The sequence below is a fragment of the Ptychodera flava genome, chromosome 10 (genome assembly GCF_041260155.1).
Source record: "Ptychodera flava strain L36383 chromosome 10, AS_Pfla_20210202, whole genome shotgun sequence".
Taxonomy (NCBI): Eukaryota; Metazoa; Hemichordata; class Enteropneusta; family Ptychoderidae; genus Ptychodera; species Ptychodera flava.
In genome coordinates, this window is record NC_091937.1 from 21,373,748 (window position 1) to 21,401,388 (window position 27,641).

The window sequence follows — 27,641 nt, forward strand, 5'->3', positions numbered from 1 at the left end:
GTGTTGAGAAACGTTAAAAATTATAGCTACGAATTCCTTGACAGTCAAGACAAATTGTCATCTCTTCAGTTCCTTCCAATATCCTGTGTTTACACATAGTTTTAATTCTTTCTGACGTGTGAGTCACCTCTAACCAATCAAAGTCAAAGACATTTCTTACTTTTCCGCCAAAATCGGCTATATCACAGCCTGAATCAGCCACTTTAATTTAGTATATGTATATGTACAGTAAAGTATATGTGTATGCGTATACTGAGAGCGCATCGCTCACCACTGGATATAGTCGTCACTTAATCCATACACTGATACATTATATTATTGTAGCAGTAGTTTAACGTAGCTGTAGTGATAAAGTTTGAAGAAATACAGCCGACGCCTCTGTCTCCATCACTTGAACTCAAAAGATCCTGCTTCATAAACAATCCCACACAAATTGTGCCATTTCTGAAGATGTGAAAGACATATTCACTCCATGCAAATTTTATTGTCCTGTTATGTCTTTTGCTGTTTGGCACCCCACTTCACACATTCTACAACAACTTTTGCAGTCTAGCAGAATTACTTTTTGCCGTTGATTATACCATGGATGTAAAAAATAGACATTTTTTACATCCATGATTATACCTATTCATTTTGGCACCTTTCTTCACGTCACACTTTCTATTACAGCACCTGTACAATATGCATGGACACAAAGTTTTAACGACTATAAATAACCCGTTCCCATCGTATCGTGTTGAGGGATTGAGGCTGAGCGTATTATGGTCCGCATTGCCATAATGCTGGCCAGAAAATTCATCGTCAATAATCCCCTCATTACCTCATACTGTGAGCAAACTAACTTCATTTACACTTGGCCGCGAAATGCATACAGGTGGCGCTTTTCACATCTGATTAACAGGCGTTGTTTGGCGAAGTTGTAATGTGAACAGATTTTTCAGACAATCTTACAGTACACTTTGTCACTGAAGAGTGTAGAAACCTATGGGCGACACACAGGTTTGTCAACTGTGGAGGTACTATGTCCACACGTGTCCACTTGACATAACATGCAGCAACCACAAAGCAAACGAGTACATGTATCTTTGGTGTTAAAGGGGCGAGCGGGATATATGTAGACACAAAATTTGGGGTATAAATGAGGTACACTGAAAGTATCCGTAGTGTATGTTCTTGCGTATACCTCACCGTGCGTCGTCACTTTTAATTACAATAAGTTCTTTCCTTGAACCCTTTGACAACCATGGTTTGACCCAAATCTATTGTTATCAATTGCGGTTGTGGACCTGTTAACGGGTACTAAGGGATGAACAGGTTACAAGTGTGTGCCTACCAGCTGAGTGTCTACAGAGTGTGAATTGTAACTTTAATACAATGGGGAATCACAGGACTACATATTTGCTCGCAGGTTTTCTTCATGCCTGTTCGGTGTTTAATTTGACGTAACGTAGTATAAACCATGCTTCAGTTGAGGCGCTAATTTTAAGGTAGAACGCACCTCGGGACAGACATTCGGACTCTCAAACTTTTACAGTTCTCTTCTGATATACCACATGTGGGGGTTCATTTTAAAGCTCTTGGTGAAAGAAAACTTTTCATCGGCTTAGTTTTTTGAAATTCGAAAATTTTTATTTTTCGCCATAGAGTTAACACAGGGATGGCGGCCATTTTGAATTTCTAATATCAGTAAATCTTGGGTTATTTGTTTCTCTAGTACCAAAATTTGCACGGTGACCCCCTATTTTTATTCTTGATTTTGAAAGAGAATAATTGAAAGATTCCTTGAGGAAAGTTAGAGCAAAAGTTTAAGTCTTTCACTTTCGAGGTGCATATTACCTTAATGACTCCACAAGGAATAATGATCGGAAATGTCGCGAGGAAATGATTTCTGACTTCAGAATAAATACTGTGATGACGATCGGCGATGCCCTTTGTGTCGTCTGCGTTACACTGGACCCATATGGACAGCGCCGCCAAGCGACAACTGTATAATCACATGCCTTTTGTCTTCCTGCGTGTGGATAAGCGAACAGCGTGACCTCTCGTAGTCCCTTTGTTCACAGCCATTATCGATTTCAGGTTCACGGACTGTAGGTGTGTACATACATGTGAGGTGTACACGTGACTTGGGACGCTCAGCTGGAGAAGTGAAAGCCAAGGATCACCGACCCTCATTTCACGAAACGTCGGCGCCACCTCAGCTCTCTGCAAAATGCCGCACGGCCACGAAGACCCGTACGTGTGCACACTCAGCGAGAAACTGCAGGAGAAGGCCGCCCGTGAGCTGAACGAAACGGCCGAATCTAGAGAGAGATGTTTCCGAGAGATAATCGAACGGACAAAATCTCGGCCGGACATTCGCTTTCGATGCGACGAAGCCTTTCTCCTCAGGTTCCTGCGCGCAAGGAAGTTTGATGTCGACAGGGCATTCAAGAACCTCGTCCGTTACTACGAGGTGCGCAAAGAATATCCGGCAGTTTTCGACGATTTGACGGTGTCGTCCGTAAGACATGTACTCGACATGAAAATGAACATTACGTTGCCGCCAGAATGCAGAGACAGGGACGGTAACCGTGTAGGCATACTACGATTCGGTAAGGTCCTCTCCTATATGAAGATATTTTCCATACATTGTAGTACTAGACAACATGCCGTGGAGGTAGCATACTTCCATGATATTACTAAGGCAAATCATAGATCGTACGGAAGGTTTTCCTCATGGAGCTAAAAAAAGGCGCCATGGTTTTCTGTAGGGTCTATGGACAAGTATATCTATTACAAACTGCATACCGCATACGCCCGCATTTGACAACACCAGCTGGCAGACGGCCATTGTGTTCGCGTTTGCATTGTCATTCGTAATACCCCAGCAAAGTCTCACTTTCGAATAGCGGTTCCTATCAGAAACGCGGTATGCAAGTCCACAGTTCCTCCACCCAGAGAAGACTGTAAAGCGAATATTTTCGTAGTGTTAATTACATGATAAAAGAGCAGGTTTCATGTTCGATGAATGCACAACCCTGTTCACAGAAACGTGTCTTTTCCACGTCGGAATCCAGCACCATATGTGCCGCCTTCCATTCGGATGCAATGAAAAGCCATTATGCACACACTGATCACTTCAACCGCGATCATCATCAGCCCATCGATTTTACCCATTTTTAGCCAGCGCTGAAATTGACGGTCGTCCGTCGTTGTCTACTACATGTCTACACTCTTAGCATGCCATGCTCATTTTTTCTGCTTGTCTGTGTGTCAAACAAGGTGGTTACGTCATATCTGATGTAAAGAAACGTGAGCGTTAATGTGTGGAGGGACTGTGGGCTGTATGGCTGTATCAACACTCTCGCACCGGCGTTATAGTATACGGCCTCCCACCACGTAACGGCGGTAACACACAGCCCTGCAACGCAAAGCTATATCAACACCGAACGTATGTGTCCTTTCCACATTTTTCCTTTTCTGTCCATCTTCTCCCAACTTCGTGATTGGAATATCCTTTTTCGAAAGAGTCGGGTAGGTGATTTACTGTTTGCCTAGACCCGTCGCTTACGCCCTCCGACCCCACTCGGAGGCACGGAGGCCGTAAACGACGTATAGGGTCTAGGCAAATTTACTGTGTACCCGTATTGCCTTCGTAATGAAGAATTTTGAGGTCTCTCCCCCCCCCTCTCTCTCTCTCTCTCTCTCTCCTCTCTCTCTCTCTCTCTCTCTCTCTCTCTCTCTCTCTCTCTCTCTCTCTCTCTCTCTCTCTCTCTCTCTCAAATTTCAATTTTGCGACTTCAAACACGAATAAACCAAACATGAATGTCAGTATGTATATTTATGGGCGACAAGTTGTTATCGAACGAAACCGGCAACATTTCTAAGGCTTTGAGAAACTATTGAATGTATTAATATATACACGGTGACAGTCCCCAATTCCCGCTTCTCTCATTATTACTTGCTTTACGTGGACTGTTAATTATATTGTAATCCCATGAAAGGAAAGGTAGAAAGTTGTTTTCAGTTATTCGATTTGTTCGGAGATAAAGCCTATAAAACCCCGCCCGCTTATTGATCATGTCGAGATGTACAATATAAGCAGAAAGGAATGACCTTCCTTAGATCTAAAATGTTGTGCTGAATTTTACGGCTCTCAATCCGTCGATAAATTGCGCTGTAGTTGTAATAGAAGAGTTCCTTATTGTTGTTGTCATGATGATATATACAAAAGGACAACATCGATCTAGACTCTGATGTTCAAGTGTGCACACGTATTGTAACCCATTGCCAAACATTGAACACGTACATAGGAGCCGTCAACCATTCAAACTAGCGCCGATGAAACTTCATTCTATTTCTTTGTTTCAGAGATCTCCCCTCTTCAAATTTGACTCCTTAATTTGACAACTTGTCACGAATATGATTCCTCTTGCTTCGGTGCAAAACAACTTCAATTTAATACTCTGATTTGATTTGACATAATATAATAATATTGCATATTGTGACCATTGTATTCAAGCATAGACGGGTACTGTCAATGATTCAAGCAGTCTTTTTGTGGGTTTCAACTAAGTGCAGTCTGATTATCCTGACCACGATTTTTATTCACGAAATTAGGTCTGACCGCATAAACAAAGGGATTGCAATCGACACGTGTTTGACTGTTTCTGTTGGTGTGCTTGTATGATTCTCCCTTACTAGTAATGAATGTTCTCCCAGTTTCCCACATTTCTCGCAAAATTGGCATCCTTGGACGTGAGAAATCCCGCGCAATTTAACTCTTATTAGTTGCACACAAAATACCAGCAGGGGATCAACAACATCGCGTGCCGTGGGTCTGCAACAATATAATTGTAGCATACCGCATAGGCACAAATGTAAAGTAACGCGGCATGTTTAAAGTCCTGCCATCGTAACCCTCGCCTTTGCGGCTACCCGTATCCACATAGCTACGTATAATATAAATAGCTGGATATTTTCAATATTTGACAATATTACTTTAATTATTACAACCACAACTGTTACCAGTAAGTTGCACGTCACGGCCGCCAGGCTGGAGAGTGCACAAACTAAGTCTGATCATGGAGCTAGAGGGGGACACTTCTTGCCCCTGGTCTGATGCACTAAAGTCACATTCCACTCTCTAAAACACAGAGATGGTCCAACGTGTTCATCATTGGTACCACACCACATCCAAACAGTTTCAAATCTATCTTTTATAACATTTGACGATGTTATCGTCAATGTTAATGCGACGGACCTGTTGGTTCGGTCAGTAATGTCAAAGCATAGATCATCATCATCGTCATCATCAGCATCGTCATCATCATCATCATCATCATCACCACTATTACAATTTACTCAGTATCTTCTGTTTACAGGAAGCTGGGAACCACGTGTTTGTAGCTATGGAGACACGGTGAAGCTTTCGGTGATTTCCTCAGAGAAGTTGCTCGAAGACGAGGAGATACAGATAAACGGGATCACGGCAATTTTAGATTTCGGAAACTTGGGCATGAGACACAGTGCATACATCCTGCCTTCCAATGCAAAAATGATGATGTCGATATTACAGGTGGGTGAATATCAATATCTGTGTTGGCCTCTTCATACAAATGTTCACGTAAATGTAAAGTGGTAATATGTTTCGGGATTGTTTTAACTCTAACAGTAGATCATCTAGACTTAGTTCAAGTCGGTGAATCATTTGTAAATAGTTTCTCGTCTGTCACTCGTTTTTCATGCAAACCTATTTGGAATTTGGCAGCCCAGAACAGGTTTTCTTAGCGCTTGAGCGCCTTACCTTTGAGTCTGCGCAGTAGTGAGTTGGTTTCTGCCGGATTGACCTTGGTTTCGGGAGAAACTCCCCTGTATACAGTGTATAGCGTGCACTCCACTCATCGCGTTCACTCCACTCCCCCATCCACCCACTCACGCGTTTCACATGGAAAAGAGAACACAAATCATCGCGTTCACCCAACTCAAACATTCACAAATCACAGACTTGAACCAACTCTAAGTATAGACTCTGCAATGCTGTGTTTCCCCCGGGTGTTCTGGTTATTACAAAAACAAATGAAAAAATAAAAAAACACACTGATAACATAAATAGTATGGTATGCAATTTTTACTGCAGAAACTGCTTGTTTACCAGCCCGAAATTAAAATAAATCGCTTGACAATACAATGCAAGCATGAACAACGCTTCAGAATGTAACTGAAAACTTGAGATAGGTGTGCGCTTGGTCACCAGTTTCCAACAAGCTTGAAAATTCTGCTTTCTATTCTATTACGCAATCAGTCTGGATAGTTTACTCATAGTCTTACACGACATACTTAACCTTTGTGTAATCCTTTCTTTGATTTATCCACAGAGCGTGTTGCCCACACGATACAACACGATGCACTATGTCAACTTACCGCCAGTGTTCGAACAAGGAATGGTTATCTATCGCCAATTTATGTCAGAGAAGATGAAGCAGCGGGTAAGAATATCACTTGCCGTTTCTCCTTCGGTCCAATCATGTCTTGGTAGCCCCTCAGGTTCAAAAGACCAATTGCCGTTCTGACAAGGCAACTGGATCATACAGAGGGATAACTAAACCTACAGACTGAACCTTCAACACACACAGTTAAGAAATCGTTCGGTTCAGTTTAATTGAATGATTTCACGTAAATTCATCATGAACCACGCTCTCTCTCTCTCTCTCTCTCTCCTCCTCTCTCTCTCTCTCTCTCTCTCTCTCTCTCCTCTTCTCTCTCTCTCTCATAGCATACATCACAATATAAATTTATATGTAGTGTGGCTACACAAACATATATATACATATTTGATATTATATATTTGAAATATTTCTATAATAACACAAATTGCTTCGAGTACAAAGTAATAATATTTGCTTCACACATCCTACACTTCAGATAGACAGATAGAGGTATGTCTGTCTGTCTGAAGATCTGAAGATTGCAGGGGCATAAAACTTAAGTAACAAATATTATTACTTTGTACTTGAAGTATTGTATATGGATGTCCTCGTGGGAAATTACAGTGCTCGATGCTGAACGCAGATCGTTATAAATAATAACAAAATATGCCCATGGCGCAGACTGCCCCCAGTCGCCTGACATTTCTCGTTACTGGCTGGCCAAGGCGTTCACCAGACGATCTGCGCAATAGCTTGGCAGTCAGTGCGACAGTCTGCTGAAGTTTAGTCCTTCAATTTATTCTGTTTTGGTATTTGACATACCCACAGACTTCAAGTAGCAAGTCTACCCATGGAGGTCTTGTTAACAGAATCCGAAGACAACGAATTTCCCTTATTGATGACAATAGTAACGTTGATGATAGTGATCGGCTGTTGTGAAGTCATCATTGCCAAAAATATAAATGAATCGTTTTTAACGTCTGTTTCCATCGACTGATAGTGCTTTTCAACGACATGGTGATTTCATAAAAGTTTTTATTTTTTACCTCCATGGTCTCTGATAATGATAAGAAAATCAATTGATTCGATCGAAGAGACAGATAATTTATCATTCGCAGATGTCCTCGAAAGAAAACAATACCAGTGGGTCTCGTAACGTTTGATGATCAGGTGGCGTTATAGCTTCAAAGCCTCCTTTCTTTTGTCGTCAGACCTTGCCCATTCGACTCCAAGCCAATTTGGCCAAAGTGCAAAACTTTAGCCTTTTCATATTAGGCTTCGGAGAATCAGCGCGTTGGGCTAAAGACATGCAAACTGTTTGACGTAATGGATGAGGCATAACCAAAATAGGCAGGTGGATAGTGTATCGAACTCTACATTTAACTGTAATCCATATTTTAAAAGAACAAATTCAACAATCAGTCCGTCAGAATGCCACCTCATTCTCTCGGAAAGTAGGGAACAGTATTGGCCCGGGAAAATTAGCTTGTCGCGCAAATTGATTCGAACTTTTAGTCAATAATTAAGAACCGAGATGGTTCACGGCGGGTCGAATTGATTTCGTGTAGCTTGAAATTGAGTGCCCCGGTCGTATGTTACGTTGTCGTGATATTGCCTCAGTTTCTAGAACATAACAAGACTTAGTTCAATAAATCAATATCTAGACATCTAACTCAACGCTCGATTGAAATCGAAAACTCCGATTATGGCTCGCTCGAGTACAAGCAAATGTGGGCAAAAATGCCATGAGTGTTGTTTTTGGAACCAGACCTGTTCAAGCACGAGTTCAACAGTACTGTTGATTTGCAAATGTCGTGATTTGCGAGAAGCTGCCTTTCAGTGGTGTAGCTTGATCGTATCGAATGATTGTTCTCATTTCCAAGAAAACCCCTCAAAACCATCATTACATTATTGTGAAAACAGCAGCTACGTAATACCGGTCTTCGCCATCCGTCACTGACAGCTGTTAACGCGAGGAGCTGGGCAGACACACGGTTTACCTTTGCTTTTGCCGAAACGTCTGATGTTAAATATTTATTTATCATGCTCCAGTGCGTTGCGACCGACAAATCACAGCGAGCAAGTGTTGCTCGAATCTCTGTCGCCCGAGCAATCCCAGCCCGCTTGTTTAGCTTCACCGCTGGTGGCGCACTTTGCTGGGAACGCATGTTCACCGCCGTCCCTCTTTTCACATAATAGCTTAGACTTGGTTCAAGTCTATAATTGTGATAATATACACAAATCTAACACTAGCTTTGTTCATGCATTATTTATTCGAAACGGGTGATGGGTGACGTCATTTAACCGCTTTAACCTGTTAAACTTGTACTTTTAATTTTATTCCCAGACAAAGCTTCACACTGGAAAAGCATGGAAAGACTCTATCAAGGACTTCTTCCCAGCATCCTGCTTGCCGAGCGATTATGGCGGTTCATGTCCATCCTTCGATGAAATGTGCAGCAGCTTTAACAATCAGCTGCTCGACTGGGAAGACGATTTCTTGCGTCAGCAGAAGAATTTCGGATTAGTGAAAAAGAAAGACATTCTTGGTTCCAAGAAATGTAGTGAGAATGATGGTGGACTTGCAGGAACATTCAAAAAATTGGAAATGTAGGCCGTCTCGTGCGATGGTAGTTACAGAAACAGGGTATTCATAGAGAAGACAACGGATTGTTGTATGAGTCACTTTAATCATCGAGAATCTTAAAAATATTTTCCATTATAGAGCATCGAATTTTAAAACGTTTCAGACTATCACAGCAGTTATCCAGGATTGTCCTTGCAAGTAAATCTTCATGCGAAGGAATTTACTCCTGAGACAGAGTCAACTTCAAATCACACTGGCTGCCAATAACTACCCGAGCGACTGATGTTCATGTACTGGATTACTACAAGCGATGTCTTGACCAGCTTTTGACTTCGATTCCTGATCGACTGCCCGTCGGATTCCGTAAAGTCGCTCTTTGCAGACAACTTGGAGACGCTGCTGTGTCGTTTCCATTACGTTGGATATTTCTGCGACCGAGAAAGCTTCGAATAAGACATATTTGCGATGATTAGAGGATGTCCATGATGTGAAATGCATTTGTGAAATCTTGTCCCGGTAAAAGGAACAAATTCTTTTAATTTACATCCAATAAGGCTGTGTCGCAACCACAAGAACTAAATGAACATATTAATTTGCTGGTGGTGATAAGCCTATACTTTTTACGACCAATTTTGATTTTATATACTAGTATAATGTAATGCTATTTTATCCTTGTCTAATGAACTCCTTTTACTCAATGTATAATGTTTTTATCAGCGATATTTAATGTCTAATAGACAATAGACTATTTCGCGGGCTGTTTTCATTTAATTTATGTTGACAAAATTTCAAATGACAATTTTATGTGAATGGTAATTGGTAGAGTGGGAAGTTGTCGTGTGGGATTGTGACCGCTGGTCTAACCATGGCGGCCTGATTGAAAATTGTCTAGAATTCAGTGAATGTTCTGTCGAATGGGGAGCAGTCCACAATTTTATAATTAGTGTTGACTGAAATATTGTCACATTTTAACTTAAAGGTTTATAAGCAAACTTGTTAGGACTACTTTTTAACATTTTGTGTCTTGTAAATTTCATTTGTCGGTATCGCGGTATGGCACTTTCTCGAAATTATTGTCACCTCTCCCTCGTAGATATTTTGCATGCCTTAGAGTCTTGCGTGGATTACTGAAAGTGCGCAGCTCGTTGCGCGTCACACACCTCTTTTGAACGAAGTCAAGCCGCCCTACTAATGGTACAAACAACTGTCAACATTTTACCTGAAAAAGGGAATCTTGTATGATTGTCACTTTATTTCAAAACTATTTCACCAGTACAGAATAGATGACGATAACAATCCCGCTGGCGATAGCAATTTTTTTGAGCGCCCATTGTTCAAATGACAGCAAAATAGTGCCCTCTTGTCATTCATTTTTGTCCGGCTAATTATTATGCATGTGTTCAAATGGCGGATGGTCTTGACAACTCAGTGAGTTTCCGAGGATCAATAACAAAATAACCAAACACGGAATGTGTCATTCTTCGCTTTACACCACTGATTGTATCATTAAATTGACAGAAAATGGACTCGAATACCTAAGTTGGACATGTGAAATAAATATTAAAGTATGATTTTAATATCACAAATTGTCTCCGTTTTATTGTCTCACGCATGTTGTTGATTGACTTTACTGCTTAAAGTGATTAAAGATGCTAGTTATAATGTAGTACCACTTTTGTAATGGTTTCATAATGGTATAGGAGGAAAAATTACAGTATCAATCCTCTCTGTGAAATGTGTCAGAAGCAGCGATTTTTTGCTAATATAATGACGCTCTGTGTGTTGCAGATCGATGTCAGTGCTAACTTTAAAAAAATGAGAAACATAACACAACATTCACAGTACAGGATGGAGGAGCTGATGTATGTCAGTGAACATGATTTTGGTCGTAGACCAAACTTTATTTGGCAAAGAAAAGAAAGTGCTATCGGAATTTTCCATAAAGTTGCAATGATGGAGAAACCAGCAGAAAAATTCAATCGCTTTGTGTGGTATTTTAGATTTTTCCTGTTACAGTTTACTTTTCAGCTAAGGGAATTCTTGTTCTGTTGCTTTTCACTGTTCTTCTCTGACACGGGTTTCATAGGTCAAGAAACCGCAACGTCTTGCCTCACACTCTACAGAAGTCAACATGAGCCTTATCTGATAAAGTAATGAACTCTGTTCAGTGACTTTCGCGTCATCCTGCAAGGTTATACGATCGTAAGGATCAGCATGGTCTATGTTGTTGGTCTGTGTTTGAGAAAGCTGTTAACAACTCAGGCGGACGGATCGACTACTGAATTCTTAGATTTGACACACGACGTCATCTGGTATTCGGCATTCGGTCACGTGACATGACAGTTGGGTTTGCATTGTATAGTACTGTACCGAATTGTTCATTACTGATTATGATGCTTGATAGAGTTTTGTTCTGTATTAGTGAAGTTTGATCGTGTGATTCTCTTTACAGATTCGTGCAGAATCCTGGCTCTTTGTAATTTTACATGCAACATTAAGTACAATCCGCCTCGAGGACAGATATTCGGGCTTTACAATTTTATCAATTCTTTTCTGATCTACCACTCGCAGTCAATCTTAGTTTTTCGAGAATCAAAATGTTTTTCTCCCATATGTAACATTGGAATGGCAACCATTTTGAATTTAGGTAATTTGTCCCTCTAGTACCAAATTTTGCACGGTGACTCCTAATTTTTATTGTAGATTTGGTAAGAGAATGGTTGAAAGTTTCGTTGAGGAAAAGTAGACCAAAAGTTTAAGTCTTTCACTTTCGAGACGCATACTAAGTTAAGGGAAGAAACCTCTGCAAAATAGTGTAGTAAGACTGTACGAGTGTCTCGTAACCAGATACGGTAGAATGTACATCTCTATTAGAAGTTTTAAGGTAGTGTGCACCTCCAAAAGAGCCTAATTTTAATCTTTGCTCATGTTTTGGCGACTTAAACTTTTATCTCATCTTTTCACAAACCAGGTAAAGTTCCAGGGTCAAGGTTCAAATGGATGCAGAGCTGAAACAAAGGGAAAAAGAGATTTTGTATTTTCACGAAAACAAGACCCTTGGTCACTCCACAGGCTTTGAAATGAGTCTGACCAAGGAACAGAACATAACTTGGAGCCAATTAACTATATCAATATGGTTCATCCTACCTAAACTACACTTTGCCTGAAACATGTTAGTTTGACTTTATCGCCAGACACATAATTGGAACGATTTTGGGGCTATAGTTGCATGGTGGCAAAACATGCGTGCAGTCACCCAGTAACTGCTGCAAGGAAAGCCAAGGATAATCGCTACACTTGGACTTACAAAGGTGCTGAACAGAATAATGACGTCACCACTACCAACCTGAATAGCTCCTTAGTCTTCCCAATGACTTGACAGAGTTGAAGATCTCATCATAATAATATAGGGACACATGTTCTCGAGATTTTCACAGCCAATGGAGTGATTTTTTATTAAAGCTAACATGTAAATGTAGTTGTGTTCCATGGAAAGCACAACAGATAAAGCAAGAGTTTCTATTTTATTCATTTTCTTCAGAGTTACTGACTGTGTTCACTTGTTAATAAGTGACGTCTGAGACGACATCTCCAATGCCGGAAACCAAACCATAATGTATCGTTCATTTAATCATAGGTTAAAATTTCAATGGCGGATAAACTGTGCCAACAGTTCCCATCAATGAGGGGAGATAAGTGGACCGAGATCCAATTTGAAGCAAGTTACTTCAAGGTGGTAATTATATTTTGCTAATTCTAGCTTTAACAGTGCGATGACAAAACGTGCCTGTTGATCGCATCTAGCTATAATCAAGAATAAGAATTCGAATCGTACGTCCTATTGTGCTATTGTCTCCATGTGCTAGTAACAGTCCCCCGAAACAACGGATATACTCTTTGTTTATTCTGTTTGGTTTCCATGACATTGCAAATGACAAACCTATTCATATGTCTAATTTCTTGAAGGTGCCAACGAGACCTCCACTCGGATCAGCGGCTACTTTCCCACCGCCGAGCGTGTCCTTCTTTTTAGGTATGCCATATTTGCTGTTCTCTGCCTTGAAACCGTCTTCCCAGGCAGCCAGTTCCTTCATCCATTGTTTTGTACATTCTGTAGCTTCAGGTTGAGTTCCGCCGTAGTCGCTTGGTAGATTAGCCGAGGATATGTGTTGATGTAAGGTAGTGAAGTCGTCCCCATGAATATTCATCTAAAATGTACAAATAGATTCCAGTAAAACTACTTTGAACAACCGCTCATGTATTTTGGGTTTCGCTCATTTAGGTTTTGCTGACCCGTTAAAGTTGATATAAAAATATGTTAAACAACATTTAAACGGTATACTTGCTTAACTTACTGGTAGGTGTACCCCGTGTTGCAATATATTTTTATTCTTTTCCTCTGATGGTCGAATTTTGACTACGATGACTCAGCAAAAACTAAATGCGCATAACCTAAAATACATGAGCGGTTGTTTTTGACCTATAAAAATACATGTGTTCCTGGTAACCGAACCTACTCTATTTTAACCCTTCAACTTAAACTTTTTTCCCTCATTTTCAAAAAATCACAAATACTTTTGCCGAATTTTCTTTTTTTTTCGTAATTTACAAAGAAATAAAAGTAAAAAAATAAACAAAAAAGTTCCCGACCGACCGACCTACCCTAAGTTCCCGAGGGTTTGTTAACGGCCCCAGTCAACATAATCACAAAGTTAATGGATGCTTTACGGAAGTTTTGTAATCTTCACGCCTTACTGAGTTTTTATCAAGATCAATCAAGGTAACTCTCAATTCCTAGGGCAGTCTGCTATAGAAACTAAAAGTTCCGTCGTTCGAGGGCGCTCGAAGGGGGGGGACGCAGAAAACGCCCTCGAACGACGGGTCTTTCAGTCAATCTGCTCACGGTCCCGCCAAAAAACTGCCATTGCACCCGGTAAATCGCTATATTAGAAAACCATCAAAGTATTAAGTTTATGAATCTTCTTATTGATAGACCCATCGTAGTTTCTTACCGATTGCTTGATTGATCATCAATCAATCAATCGGTGATTAATTGATTGATTACTGAGCAACTTTTCTCATACCAATATAATTTTAACGTTATCATAAGCTGACCTATAAGTCTAGCGGTTGATCCACTTTTTGGCAAAGCTATAGGTGGATTATTTTTCTCTTGATGAAGAACATAAATATTTATTCAGTAAACCTTCACTAATCTGTATACTTACTCTGCTCTTCATCTTTTCAGTCATAAAAGGGCGCCACACTGACATGAGTGTATCGAATATTGTAGGAGTGTTGACAAAATGTACTCCCTTGCTCCTGAGAGGCATTGCATTCTGGGAGAAAATATAATAACAAAGTTAATGGGTGTTTTACGGTGGTTTCTCACCACGGAGGTTATAAAATGATTTTACCTCCATGGTTTAATCATTTTAGACCGACTTGAAGGCCGTTCCAAGTCTCAGCCAGATTCAGCCTTCCCCCCGGACAAAGATAAGGTTCGGTGCAAAAGTCATGTCTCTCAAGCATGGCATGTAAGCTTATGGGTGGTTCAATCTGACAGACGATAATCAACCAAGAATAGCGTGACCTCTTGAGTCAACGCAAGAGTATTGACAGAACAAATAAAAACAAACAAATGGACAGAATTTTGCCTCACAACGAGAGCGTAAAAAGTGCGTTTTTGCCGAGAAAACTGGCAATTTTATTTAAAATGCATTTTGTGATTTGGGAATTTCTGTAAATGAATCGCACCTGTAGAAGTGACATGTTTAATTTGGCCATAGAGGGCCCTGAATGCACAGCCTGCTTCATGGAGTAATCGGCGAAGTCGCCAATAAACACCAGCCCGTTAATCTGCGTCTCCTCGTCTTCTAACATCTTCTCAATGGTAAGTATGCTCGCCTTGAACATGTCCTTCGAGCTGCAGATGTCAGGATCCCATTTACCTACAGACACAGAGAAGGATTTGCGTCAATGGAGAAAGACGAAATGCTAGTTTGAACTCACCACACGGTGGCGTGTTTGTTGAGGCCAAATAAATAAATGTATATATTTCCGGTAACCTTACCTACCCTAGGACCCTCCGATTCCGACTATTTTCTCATTTCAGAAAATCACACATGATTTTGCCGAATATTCCTGTTTTCTGATGGGGTCGCACTACGATAAAAATAAGAAATAAAAAAGAGTTCCCGACCGACCTATCCTTAGTCTTACGCTTTATCGTGATAAAATATGGTGTCAAACAGACAACCTTGCTCAAATCTTGTTCATATCAGTGTCTTGTATCTCACAAGATATTGTTGTCTTATATCATATTTACACCCATAAGGCGATACCTGCGTGAGTTACGTGCATTTTGGCATAATAACCTTCCACAGAAACCTACTCGCGTGATTTGTTGTGCAGACCTGGACGCTTAGAAAGATATGATATCTTCAGGGCACTGTTATGCATGAAATTGCATCCTCAAGGACAACATGCGTTCGTTTTGAGACTTCGACCATCGACAGGGAAAAATGCCTCATTTGCAAGTACGACGGTTGCATTTCAACATTAAACATTTAGAAAAATGACTGTAAGTCAGTAACATGACTTTTAATTTAGTATTTTCAGTATTTTAACATTGATAATGTCGAAATGACAACTATCGACGTCTTAATCCAATGTGAGTCGTCAGATGCCACGCATGCACTCGCCAACGTTTACTCACCTGGTCGAAATACCCCAACACGTCTTCCAAGCTTGTCTTTTCCCGGGAACATTCCCTCGAGTCCCGCCTCCCAAACATGCTTCAATTTTTCGACACTCAGGTCGTCGAATATGTCGGGATATTCCTGTCGAATATCGTAGTATCGGACCAGATTCTTGAACGCCCTGTCTACGTCAAACTTGCGAGCCCGCAGAAAACGCAGCAGAAATGCATCGTCTGTTCGGAATTTGATGTCTGGTCTGGTCTTGGTCTTTTCACGCAATGCATTGATGTGCTGTTGGCGGGTGTCAGATCTCTCGTTCAACTCGTCCTCCGCTTTCTTTTGAAGTTCATTGCTGAGAGTACAGACGTAGGGTTGGTGGGTGGTAGCCATGTTGAGTTGTTGTGAAACAGGGTCCAAAGGTCGCTCGTTTGCAACGTCGATACGCATGAGAAAACATGCCGCCAGGAATTGTCCGGTTTCGCAGGCTCGTTATGTATTCAAATATATGGCATAAAATCAGCATAATGAGGCGTTAGCTGATGACGTAGGACTATCAAGTACGGTTTCCCTGGATTAGTGGGAGGAGAACTTCGTTAATTGGGATTAGCTGATGAACAAAAGCGGGCTCCAGATCCATGACGCTCTTTTGTACTCTTTGTATAAACACCAACTGCTACTTCAGTCGACCAAACGACGGTAAAATTGTAGTTCTTATTCCATTATTCTCTGTGACAGCGAATTCTCGAGTTCAACGTTTATGCTGTATAAGAATTAACAAAAATCGTAAACACAACAAAAAAGAAATACAACATAAAAAAACAAAAAAAAACAAATGATAAACACCGTAACAGACAAAATGGCCGTGGAATAAATCAGCCATCTTCCAAAGAAAAGCCGACAACAACATGAAATTCATCAAGAACCTTCCATCGCTCAAACTAACAAACACCGAAATAATAGCACTAGGCAAAGGCCTAAAATTCATTCCGACACCAACAAAACCAAGCAGAATAAAACTGCTTCAGGATTTCAACAAATATGGTCGCAAAGTGAGACTGCGCTACATCATGAGACATAAACAATCGCAACAGCACCCATTCAAGAAAAAATCAAGCTGGACTCCCCGAACAACAAAAAACACAGAACTTGAAAGCTATCTGAAGCTGTTGAACTTGCACTTCTAGAGATATCCTTTCAAACAAGGAAACAAGAAATGTCGCGTGCCCAAAGAATCGCGATAAACAAGCTTGCTAACAATATACAAATTACAATAAAAAACCCTTCGACAAGGGTCGGGGTATCGTCATTGTCAGCACAAAAGATTACGTACACGAATGCGAAAAGCAATTACTCAACACTCAGTATTATACTCAACTAGACAGTGACGACACAGAACAAACAGTAAACAAAATACACGAACTGTTTAACAAAATGTACGACAAGAAACACATCGACTATGATACTTATAAGTATCTTGATCCAAAAAACATAAAAATCCGTACCCCGCAGTGGTACTTATTGCCTAAAAGTTCACAACCGCCCAAAAAATCTAAAAGACACACTAGTCTAAACAAAATTTACAAAAGTAAAGAAACATAGAACAAACAAACCGAACCATCGAACGGACTCACAACGAGACCCAAACCACAGGGCGTTGTCTACATGTCCGTCCCCAGAGGTGGGTAGGTGTTTCGTTGTATCGCTAATAAAGATATATTCTACCAACCTTTGGTATTTCGGTCATAACTTAGCACTGCCCTCGACAATCTTGCGTATACGTTTTATCAACATTCTGCGTCTATTATCTGATGAGTTTGAGTGCCTAATTAGCCAAAGTAATCAAGGTAAATTACTAATCTGTGGACGCTCTCACCAGATTATCACCGGATTAAATTTAACAAAGTCAACAACGAACGCACCAGCAAGGTATAACTGAAGATATACCTTGCTGGTGCGTTCGTTGTTGACTTTGTCATGCATGTCAATTAATCGGGTTACCCGTGATTTTCACGGGTTGAGGCGGTTTGAAACCGGACACTTCCTGGCGGCAGTACTTGGCATGGTAGACCAGAATATTGGGTATTAGAGTATGGAATGGAGAACAGCATTCATTCGACGCAAACTTGAGAAAGGAACTGGTGGCGAAATTAACAGAACATTTTGGTTCCTGGCTGAAGTCTAAGGTGTGCATTTACAGACTCAAACAGAAGAGAATATCATATTTCAAGTTAATAATTAACATTTAATGTTAATAATTAACATGCTTTGCTGCACAATGCAAGACTCAGGTGACACATAACGACAGCTAATTGGCTGTTATGATTAATATATCAATCTGACCCATTTCCGACCAATCCTATTCGACCCCTTGTGCGTCAATTTTCGTCACCTTTATACAATATAGCCTAGTCAATCTTTTCAGATATTTTGCCAAATTTTGATAAAAACCTGAAACAAATGAAATGTGATGTCCATGTGGTCCAAAATTATCAAAAAAAATTAAAGAAAAATTCATAAAAATTGGTTACATGTTGCGCTAAAATTTTGGCGGGCAAAATTACAGCAGTCAAAGGGTTAAGCAATCCTGTACTGCGCTTAACCTTATCAACTTTTCTGTCAAGTAGTTGGAAATGTTACAAGTTTCTCGTTCGAACTTCGTCTTTTTGCATGACATACTTTATCTTTCAGTCCATCGATGAAAGTTGAGTTCAACGGAACGGCCGCTGAGTGTGTACTTGAAATGTCCTGTCAGTCATCGGTTCTCGCGTTATTCAGGTCATTGGACATGTGAAGTGCTAGTAAACATTTTGCCTATCTTTTGACCTTTCTTTCAACAAAATATTTTTCTTTCGGGTAATCTGAAATACGATTGGGTCGTAACAGCATTTTCTCTTAATGTTCTTGCTTTTTCCTTTGTCGGGTTTCTACATGGTCGCACATAACTGCTTTCGTCCATGTTATGATTTTCGAATTCCATTTTCAATGATCTCTTCATTAACAAGTTTTATTGCTTCCATTTGTTTTTTTTTGCCATTAATTCTCTTCTAACCTATTTTTTGTTGATTGATTTTGTTGTTGATAATTAAGATTGGTACAAGACTGTACTAGTTATTTCCGATTTTCATCGTGTCAAAGGAGTTATTTATTTATTTATTTATTTATTTATTGAAAAAGATAAAAATATTCTGACACAATAGTAAGTAAATCAACAGGGATAAAGGATTTATAAGTGAAACTGCCCAGAGATTGCGCCCTCTATCTTATTATCTAGCAAAATAAATTAAAACACAACAGAAAGTCGTGTTGCTAATGAATGTGATTTGCGATTATGGGAAGTATTAAATTTATCATTTGAAAAGTCCCCCGAACCTTGAAATCTAAATTTCTTATTCTTTGCATATTCAAACGTTATTGCGCAAAAAAGACTGTCCTCTCACCCGTTGCTTGAGGTGCCTTACGTTCTCCACGTCGTGTGGGAAATGAATGGTGTCTTAATGAATGGTTTTACAATTCTTCAAAGAAAAGATGCCGGATTTTACAATATCAAACCATAATGTGCAGAATACCCTGCCTTCGTGCCGACATTTGATATCAAAATCTTATGGCAATCCGATTAAGAGATAGGTACGGTCCTTGTTGGTCCACTTATCATCTTTGAATTCAAATTTGTTAACATAATGAGTCATGTCGCCCTCTACGACATAAATCCTTAAACGTTTCTTGCAATGTTGGAGATTATGATAAGTTATAGGGGCAAGGACATCGTAATTTGATTGAAGCTCTCCACAAAAAGTTGTGTTTGTTTCCTTGGTATGACAGAGTACAACGTTTGGTTTGTAACCCTTCATCGTTATGAATTCTCACTCACTTCCGGCGAAAATCAAGAAAGTGCCCGTTTCTCGCTAATTTCTCGCAAATGTCTGTGCTAGTGATTGATAAAATGAAATCGCATTTTCTTCGTCCAGCATGAGTAACTATGTCATTGAGCGCTCGGTTTCACGACTAGTCTATTTTATAGATTTGTGACGATGCAAATCTTTTCATCACTAGGTACAGTTTAAAGCCATCTAAAGACAGGGAGATGTCTTGAACAACTCAGCGTACATTTAGTTATAAAACAGTTGTCTTGAATTTGTTGAGACATCATATAACTGATCGTATTTTAAGATATCGTTTATAGATATCGTTTAAGATATCGTTTCTCGCGGCTTACAAATTCCCACGTTTATGGGAATGTACTCGGAATAAACCATCAAAAGGTCTGTGAGCGAATCAATGTTATTTTTTATTTATTAGTACATTGATTTATTCACATAGAAGATCAATATATACATTATTCAATTTGTGTAAATATGGTATTTTCCTGAAGGGTGTTATTTTCAATTGGGATATTATTGAAAAGCATGTAATTCCAACCCTAAAAGCGAACAAACTTAACAAAAAATCCTCAAAATGTAAATAGTCTTTTTCGTCCAAAGATAATAAAGTGTCCGAGGTACTGAACTCCCAAAAATTCATCTCCAGCTTTTCACAAGTGGTATCACTGTTTATGGCATGGTTAGGGTATTTCACCTTGGATATCGGCAGCTTTAAGTTCATGAAGAGACCTAACGGATCTATATTTGGTCTTGTTTCATCGATTTCTACCCCTTTTTTCCACAAAGCTCTAACAATTAAAATAGCTTACAATTCAAACCTGAAAACTAATTTCACATGACAAATTGTTCAATGCCACAACATCAAGTTTTCACGTCCAATTTAATTCTGGATACGTTGCTTTGATTAACTTCTACGTGGTCTCTTACGTTCTGAAAGCTCAACTTAGTCTAATTATTATTATCATTGCGGTATCATTTCACCTGTATAAAATCGTCAGATCATGAGAAACGAATAAATACAGTCGTCTAGACGATCGTATCAGATTAACTTGGTTAAATAATTATTCTTTGATAGATAAACTGTAGATGTAATTGGTGGTCCAATGTAATAGCTGAGTTCGACTTAATTCGCGATTCGACTGCCTTGTGTAGGCTGGTGAAAGATTTAACATCATTTTCGATCCAGTTTTACTAATAATCCATACAACACAACTGCTGGCCTTTCCTTGGTGAACCACTCAAGCTTGTCGTTGTCGAACTCTGGATCTATCGGGTAAGACGCCCCCAGTGTCTGTGGTCCCACCTGGTATGACCCCGGACGAATCCATACTTGAAAAGCAACCCTTGCGTCGTAGAGGGTACCTGCATCCCTCCACCTTGAATAAATAATATGAATGCAGTGAATCTTTGATCATCTGTATGCAATGCGCATGCTCAGTAAATCTGACAAGAAACAAATTAATCTGAAGCATCTCATACTTTAAGGACAACACAATGAAACTTTGTAAGCCAAAGATGATAATGACAATTAGTTATGAATGCAAATCAGACGGCCTTGGTTTGCCATCAGGATATTATTCATAACAACATGCATTTTATTGAAAAAATTCGAATTGGTATGGTCATTAGCAACGACGACCAAGGAAGATAATTCCACTCTCGTGAGATACACGACTTTGTTGTCGTTACCTAAACTTTTCCTCAAACTTTCCTCGATGAACCTTTCAACGATACTCTTAAAAATCAGGGGTAACGTGCAAATTTTGGTACTAGAGAAACAAATTACCCAAGATTTACCGATATTTGAAATTCAAAATAGCGGCTAACCCCGTGTCGTCTCTTCGGAGAAAAATAAAATATTCAATTTTCAACAACAAAAAATAAGACGGCGAAAAATTTCCTTACACCAAGAGCTTTATAATGACCCCACAAGTGGTATATCAGAAAAGAATTGTAAAAGTTTGAGAGTCCGAATGTCTGTCCCGAGGTGCGTTCTACGGTATGACTCTACTCTACCAAAATACGGTCTGATGATCTCTTTAAATGCTTGAATGGGACTATGAGTAGTTGAAGTAATTTGTGTTTACATTGAGTCTCCTTTGTAATGTTTTACAGAGCGATTTACTCCACTGAAATAAACCAGCAAGTATGCATGTAAACAAACCTTGGCATGGTAGTTGTCAATCAGCGTGTAAACAAAAAAAGTGTGTTAGCTCAAAGTACATCTTACCGAATCGGTGAAGCATAAGCACGGCTTTCAACATATTTGATGCTGGGAGATACAAAGATCTGTAGAGTGTCGAAGTTGTCTGGCTTTCTGTGCTCGTCGAAATGTCCTTCTCTCTGTGATAATTCTTCTCCACCGAGAATGACATCTTCTATAACATGAAACAACACAATGGGGATGAGTCGTTCTATTTTATAACAACAGTTGCCATATATAGAACGCAATTAATTTTTATGTAATCCACAGCTAACTGAACCCCCACCCCCCAAAAATGTATAAAGTCAATTTCCTCCTATTATGTTGACATTATTACTACACGTGAAGGAATTTACGAAAAAAGAAAAAAAAAAAATTCTTTAACGGCACTCGATGAAATTGCAGCAAAATGTTATTCTGTGTACAAAAGAATAGCAATTAAAAAATTAAAAGCAAAAGCAATTGAAAACATGCATATACTTGAAGGACTGTTCTTCGACGGATAAGTGTGAACACGTAAACTAGTTATCTTAGTGGATCGCTCGACAAAGGCTTAACAGGCTATTTTGATGTATTCCAAAATAATTTGTCACTATTAACATAGTTCGCGCATCGAAATCGAAAGACTTAAGCTCTTATTCAAAATTTCGTCATGCAAATTTCAACTATGATTCTCTGTCAAAATCAAGAGGAAAATTCATGGGTCATCGTGCAAAATTTGGAAGTAGAAGCAAGTTACTCAATATTTACCGATATTTTAAATTCAAATGGCCGTCATCCCTGATTTATCTCTATTCGAGCGAGGGAGGATAAAATTTCCTATTTTCACAAACTAAATTAGGCGAAAACGTATTTTGCTCTATAAGCCTCTAAATGAGCCCCCAAAGAGCGGTGGCAGGCCAAAAGATATTCTAAAAGTTTGAGAGTCCGAATATCGGCCCCAGAGGAGCGTCCTACTTGAACAAATTATTTGATCAGACCGAATGAAGATACACTCGCCTGGGCAGAGAAGCATTCCAGCATCCAGTATAGGCATTACATTTTCTACCAGCGTTCCGTGGAAGGCAACGTGCCAATTTTTGGCAAGGCTGTCAAGTTTGTGTTTTAATATTCTGGAATGAAAGAAAAAGTGTAAACTTTTATTCTGGTCTGACCACAAGTATATGTTTCAAGCTTAAACATGTGTTTCGTACGATGTATCAATGCCTGCGACTTTCTCATGTGAACTCTAAGAGAAAAGATGCATATAAGATGGAGTAATAAAGTTCTATGCACAAGTTTACTGCAATAAAGCTGATTACGTCTTACAAAACTCTATTCTAGTATGTAAGGTTTAGAAAGAGTGTGTTCGAAAAAATAAAAATACTGCCGAAAGTTCGTGATGCAACATTTCTGATTATTACAGCTCGTCAGATTATAGATCAAAAAGCTTTATTTTTCACAATGACATAAGCAACTTTTGTGATTGAAATCTCGCTAAACTGTAGTTTTAAAATGTAAAGTCTGATAAAAATCCAAAACCTATCCAAGACGAATATTGTGTGGCTCTATTTTCATGCCCAAGCCGAGAGGGATGGCGAATGTTTAAAAGCCCATGTCCAAAATAAATATCACTTTTAATTACCGAAGACTAAATCTTGCCCAGCCCAGCGGTAGAACATACTTGGTAGGAGGTATACCACGCGGGTAAACTTCTTTGTCACCACGATGTTCATGACATTGTTTACAGTAGCACCAGTCATATATAAAGTCGTCACGAAGAGCAGCATCTTATACAATATAGAATGATGAAAATTACCAGTTGAAGTCAATGTACTGTCGACGTATTCTCGCTAAAAATCAAACGGTCACGTTATTGTACAGATGTAATGATGTGCCTTTTCAATTGACATTTGAGAGAGATAGCAACAAATATATTTATCTTACAGAAACAACATTTCGACCAAATAGTTTATGTGATGATGGCGATGATGATGGTAGGGATAATAATAATTAAATAAGGAACTATATTAAAAAAACAATAGAGGAACATTTCTCTACTGTCTATGATTAAAATCACAATCCGATAAAATAGCTTCGATTTTCACAAATGTGAGTTGAAACGGACAAAATGTGATATTCGATTTGATGCCTCAAGTTTCTATGGCAACCATTTAAGGGTCAAAAGTACACTTTCCCCAAATCTCATTGGATTGTTACGAAAATTTCCCGAGGTGGGCTTTTCTGGGGATCCAAAAACAATTAGAGCCCATTTTCGAGCCACATGTTTCAATGGCAACTATTTAGAGCTAATGATATCAGGTTTTCTCAATTACTCCCTAAAGGGGTTTACATTTCTATGAAAATTTCAAGATTTGGTATCTTAGGGGAAAGGACGAAAAAGCTACGTGACCGTAGTTCAATACGCTTGTTCCATTTAACTACCGTGACGTGCAATCACTAAAAATTGTCCAAGGTCATCTGAATTTGGCCTTTTTACTGATGTTTAAAGTGTTGTAAGTCCCGAGTCTTACATGTAAATTAAAGAGTCGAGCGAGATATTATCTTACCTGGAACACAAGGTCCTTCTTTTGACTTTAAAAATCGTCGGCATATCTTGTGGTAGGGACAATTAGCATTTGTCTGAGCCATCTACACAATAGAAAATGAAAGGCAACGTATCATGAGATACAGAATACTTCACTTAGGAAACATTGTCATGTTAATACCTGCAGAACGTACCGATCAAACCCGATGTATCATGGCAAATAATACTCTTCGTAATTAATTTTAAAACATGTCTGATTATTTACAGATCAATACGGATTTGAAAAAGCAGACGTAACTAAAACGAAAACAGGTAGGGCAATAAGTCTCGATATCGTAGGAATAAGCTATTCACATTTGCCTAGATGAACGTCCTAATCAACTTCAAAGTATGGAAGTCTACTTATATTGATAAAACAGATAGAAATATTGTCTAAGGTATGAACATTGTGGAAAAATGTAATATTGCAAGACTTGTGTCTAAAATAGTAGACCAGATGGTGGTGTTTGATCGCGTGTACATAGAATGTCCTGCAGACGCTCAATTGCGCGTATGAAAAAATGCGTACTCTGATAGTCATGTCAGTTTCATTATCACGTTCAGGAACTTTTGGAGAATCTCCAAAACTTTTCTCCATAGAATAACATACTAGAAATTCGTGAGAGACGCCCAGATCATTTACGTTAAAACCAAAAACAGGGGCTGAGCGGATCAATTATAGCTCCTTGGAGAACTCCTGTTGATATTTTACGAATTTCAAAAATAAATTCCATTAGCAACCTGGGTTCTGTTATTCAAGTATGATCGAAACCAGCAGCAAACGCTGTCATCAAGACCATTGATGCAGTTTATTCAGGAGGATGACATGGTTCACGGTATCAAATGCTTTGCGTAAATCAAGAGTGACCATGCCGACCATCTTACCCAAGTCTAGAATATGAAAGCTATCTTAATCTTGAATGTTTGAATTGATACACTGATTTATTGCATATTTCTATTTTCACATGTCCCCAGTTAACTTGTGTCCGCGCTTGATTGCTAGCGCCACGAGCGGCAAAGCCGCGAACTGCGAGCAAACCGCAGGTTGGGCGGCGGGTATATTGTGGCGCACTTCAAGCATAGACGTAGGGTGAAGGTCTGGTATGCCAGACTAGTTAGGAGAGAATCATTTGCTTTACGGGAGTGGATGATTTTTCGGAAAAATTGTGGGCAGGTGAAGGAGAAAAAAAACAATTCGATCCTGTAATGGCTTGAGAAGAAAATTTTCCGACATAACAGAAATAAAATGTAATTTGTCTCCGGTATGCTGAAATTATCAAGCTGGGAAAACTGATTCAGTACATGTTAGCAAGCCATACATTTTACCAGCAATTGCTCACTGCATGTCTTCAGTACTAGTGCACATGTTGAGTCGCATAGCTAGCGAATCTCCACGTCCAGTACGAAAATGTCAACGTAGGATTATTCTGCAATCATTTTTAAATCGCAATGGCCACAACAAATGTTCGACTTACTCTTTTCCGTTGAAAACTGAAAGTTTAATAGCTCATTCAGGCACTAAATTCAAATCCTCTACGGGCCCGGGGGATACTACCGCTATATTGGTGAACCTCGTCTTCGATGACGTCACACTCGTTCGAAATATTGAGAGATTACTGTTGCATAAATTTGAGACTGCAGAATGCGAAATATTTTCTTTCCAGTCCCTGTAAAATTATGTCAGCCTGAAGTAAAGATACTCAGAGGGGATCAAGAATACCGTGAGCACTTTCCAGATCTGTTAGCTCAGAATGGACTTTTTACCGGTTGTCTCTTGTACACATCAGAAGTATGTATAATAAAATGCTGTTTATTGCTATTATACTACGAGCTACTTTTACATGTAGGTACAAGATAACCAGTGATACAGGTAGAATTACGGACTGTATTTCTAAAAATGGTCACAAGGTGAAAAAATTGCATTTCCTCTGCATACGGAAAAAACAATTTGATACAGGACCGACGATAGAAAAAAACTAATTTCACAGTGAAGGGGGGGGATGCTCACGTACTCACTTCTACACTCCCCACACATGGTTCTCTGTGCACTTTGTTGGCTTCTCAACCATCGCGAATACAATGCACGCAGCTATTTACTTGGCAAACAAGCGATAGCGAATGTTGTCTTAAAGAATAAAATTATGGGTTCACATCTAGGCCCAGGGCCGGCCAGAACTAATCCGGCAGAATGTGAGAAGATAAGCTAATCTTTTGTCCGCGTTCACATTACGTTCAACGCTGTCCTAGCCTAGATCATTTGGTAGCGTCTGCTATCCACTTTCTCGCAATCCTTCGGTCAAAATGAACTACTTGCTGGATTTGTGTGGCGTACCAGTGGCTTGTATGGTATGGCGTTGATACCTCATCAATGGCTGATTTACAGATAGTCAGATCAGGGTCGTTCAAAGGTTATAGTTGTTATATTTTCTGTTTATCTTGAAGGCTATTTCATTCACAAAAAGTCGGCGTATTGATATACTGGCATTTTTTCAGCTCGTATAATGACGGGTTGCGAGTATTACGAGCGATGTCGCCACTTTTGTCAAGCAAGATTAAATCTCCTAGGTGGGTATTCTATTATTTATGATTACATCGGTAGTCTGCAATGTTTGCAGTTCATATTTGTCAGGAAATTTCTAACTGTAAACATCCAACGCCATAAAATAAATTTTATAAAATAAATTTTGCTAATGTGATGATCGAATCGAGTGGGTGAATCGAAGAAGTCACATATAGCTACATGGTCAGAACACAAATGCCATATCTGGATTCTTGAAGAAACTGATCTATCTGCGATGTTTTAATTAGTTGTGAGAAACAAGCTGTATCAGATAACTGACGCTCAAACAAGTTGTATTTCGTTAAAAGCTATGTGAATTTAAACAGTTATTATAATTTAGATGAAACAAACTTATATGCCTGGGAGATTGGGTGATTCTCCTGATATTTTAATGCAGGGTTGTGCGGTCAAGCTGAAAACAGCCCATGCTTCAAAGATTGGCCCATTGCATGGGATTTCTAGTGAAAATCAAACTCAGGACTACAACTGCGCCAATTCTGTTGGGTCGCCCAGGGTCATTAGAGGTGTACGACGTCGTGCAAATCACGACCGACCGAGGGTCTTTGCAAATTTGGCGTTACAGGTCATCTACAGTTATTTTATCACATGAAAAGGTTCTCCTAAAGCATGAGGACATGCCCTATGTTATCAGCATATGTTTAGGGTGACGTCGGGTGAAAATTCGATCCATGTGTATGTTGTTGTATTTTTCGTGAAAAATGAATTATTTTTGTGG

The 27,641-nt window shown here is 39.4% G+C and overlaps 3 protein-coding genes across 4 annotated transcripts in view; 1 reads left to right on the forward strand and 2 right to left on the reverse strand.

Moving 5' to 3' along the window:
• The first annotated feature begins 1,988 nt into the window (after positions 1 to 1,988).
• LOC139142228 (alpha-tocopherol transfer protein-like) lies at positions 1,989 to 9,569 on the forward strand. The gene is made up of 4 exons (XM_070712107.1): positions 1,989 to 2,594; positions 5,367 to 5,560; positions 6,360 to 6,470; positions 8,758 to 9,569. Exons 1-4 carry the CDS (start codon positions 2,213 to 2,215, stop codon positions 9,022 to 9,024), a joined length of 954 nt encoding a protein of 317 aa, XP_070568208.1. The 5' UTR covers positions 1,989 to 2,212; the 3' UTR covers positions 9,025 to 9,569.
• Positions 9,570 to 12,416: 2,847 nt separating this feature from the next.
• Positions 12,417 to 16,168, reverse strand: LOC139142229 (alpha-tocopherol transfer protein-like). Its single transcript, XM_070712108.1, has 4 exons — positions 15,716 to 16,168; positions 14,755 to 14,948; positions 14,226 to 14,336; positions 12,417 to 13,205 (listed from the first exon to the last, which is right to left on the reverse strand). The coding sequence occupies exons 1-4, from the start codon at positions 16,143 to 16,145 to the stop codon at positions 12,942 to 12,944; spliced, it is 999 nt and encodes a 332-aa protein (XP_070568209.1). The 5' UTR covers positions 16,146 to 16,168; the 3' UTR covers positions 12,417 to 12,941.
• A 3,802-nt stretch (positions 16,169 to 19,970) lies between these two features.
• The window catches only part of LOC139142231 (neuralized-like protein 4), a 61,348-nt gene continuing 53,677 nt past the window's right edge, over positions 19,971 to 27,641 (reverse strand). Inside the window, exons 1-3 of one of the 2 annotated variants that reach the window (XM_070712112.1) lie at positions 22,779 to 22,891; positions 21,807 to 21,954; positions 19,971 to 20,952 (exon numbers count right to left, since the gene is read on the reverse strand). In XM_070712112.1, coding sequence (XP_070568213.1) covers positions 20,748 to 20,952; positions 21,807 to 21,954; positions 22,779 to 22,815 — 390 coding nt within the window. In that variant the 5' untranslated portion in view covers positions 22,816 to 22,891 and the 3' untranslated portion in view covers positions 19,971 to 20,747. Of the gene's footprint in view, positions 20,953 to 21,806; positions 21,955 to 22,778; positions 22,892 to 27,641 lie in introns of those variants that run through there. The other variant, XM_070712111.1, reaches the window with a different exon arrangement.

Coding starts and splice junctions, on each gene's coding strand:
- LOC139142228 (XM_070712107.1), top strand. CDS start 2,213: ATGCCGCACGGCCACGAAGACCCGTACGTGTGCACACTCAGCGAGAAA. Junction 2,595..5,366: donor TGTAGGCATACTACGATTCG/GTAAGGTCCTCT, acceptor TTCTGTTTACAG/GAAGCTGGGAACCACGTGTT. Junction 5,561..6,359: donor TGATGATGTCGATATTACAG/GTGGGTGAATAT, acceptor ATTTATCCACAG/AGCGTGTTGCCCACACGATA.
- LOC139142229 (XM_070712108.1), bottom strand. CDS start 16,145: ATGCGTATCGACGTTGCAAACGAGCGACCTTTGGACCCTGTTTCACAA. Junction 14,949..15,715: donor TGTTGGGGTATTTCGACCAG/GTGAGTAAACGT, acceptor CTGTGTCTGTAG/GTAAATGGGATCCTGACATC. Junction 13,206..14,225: donor CTGAAAAGATGAAGAGCAGA/GTAAGTATACAG, acceptor TGTACATTTTAG/ATGAATATTCATGGGGACGA.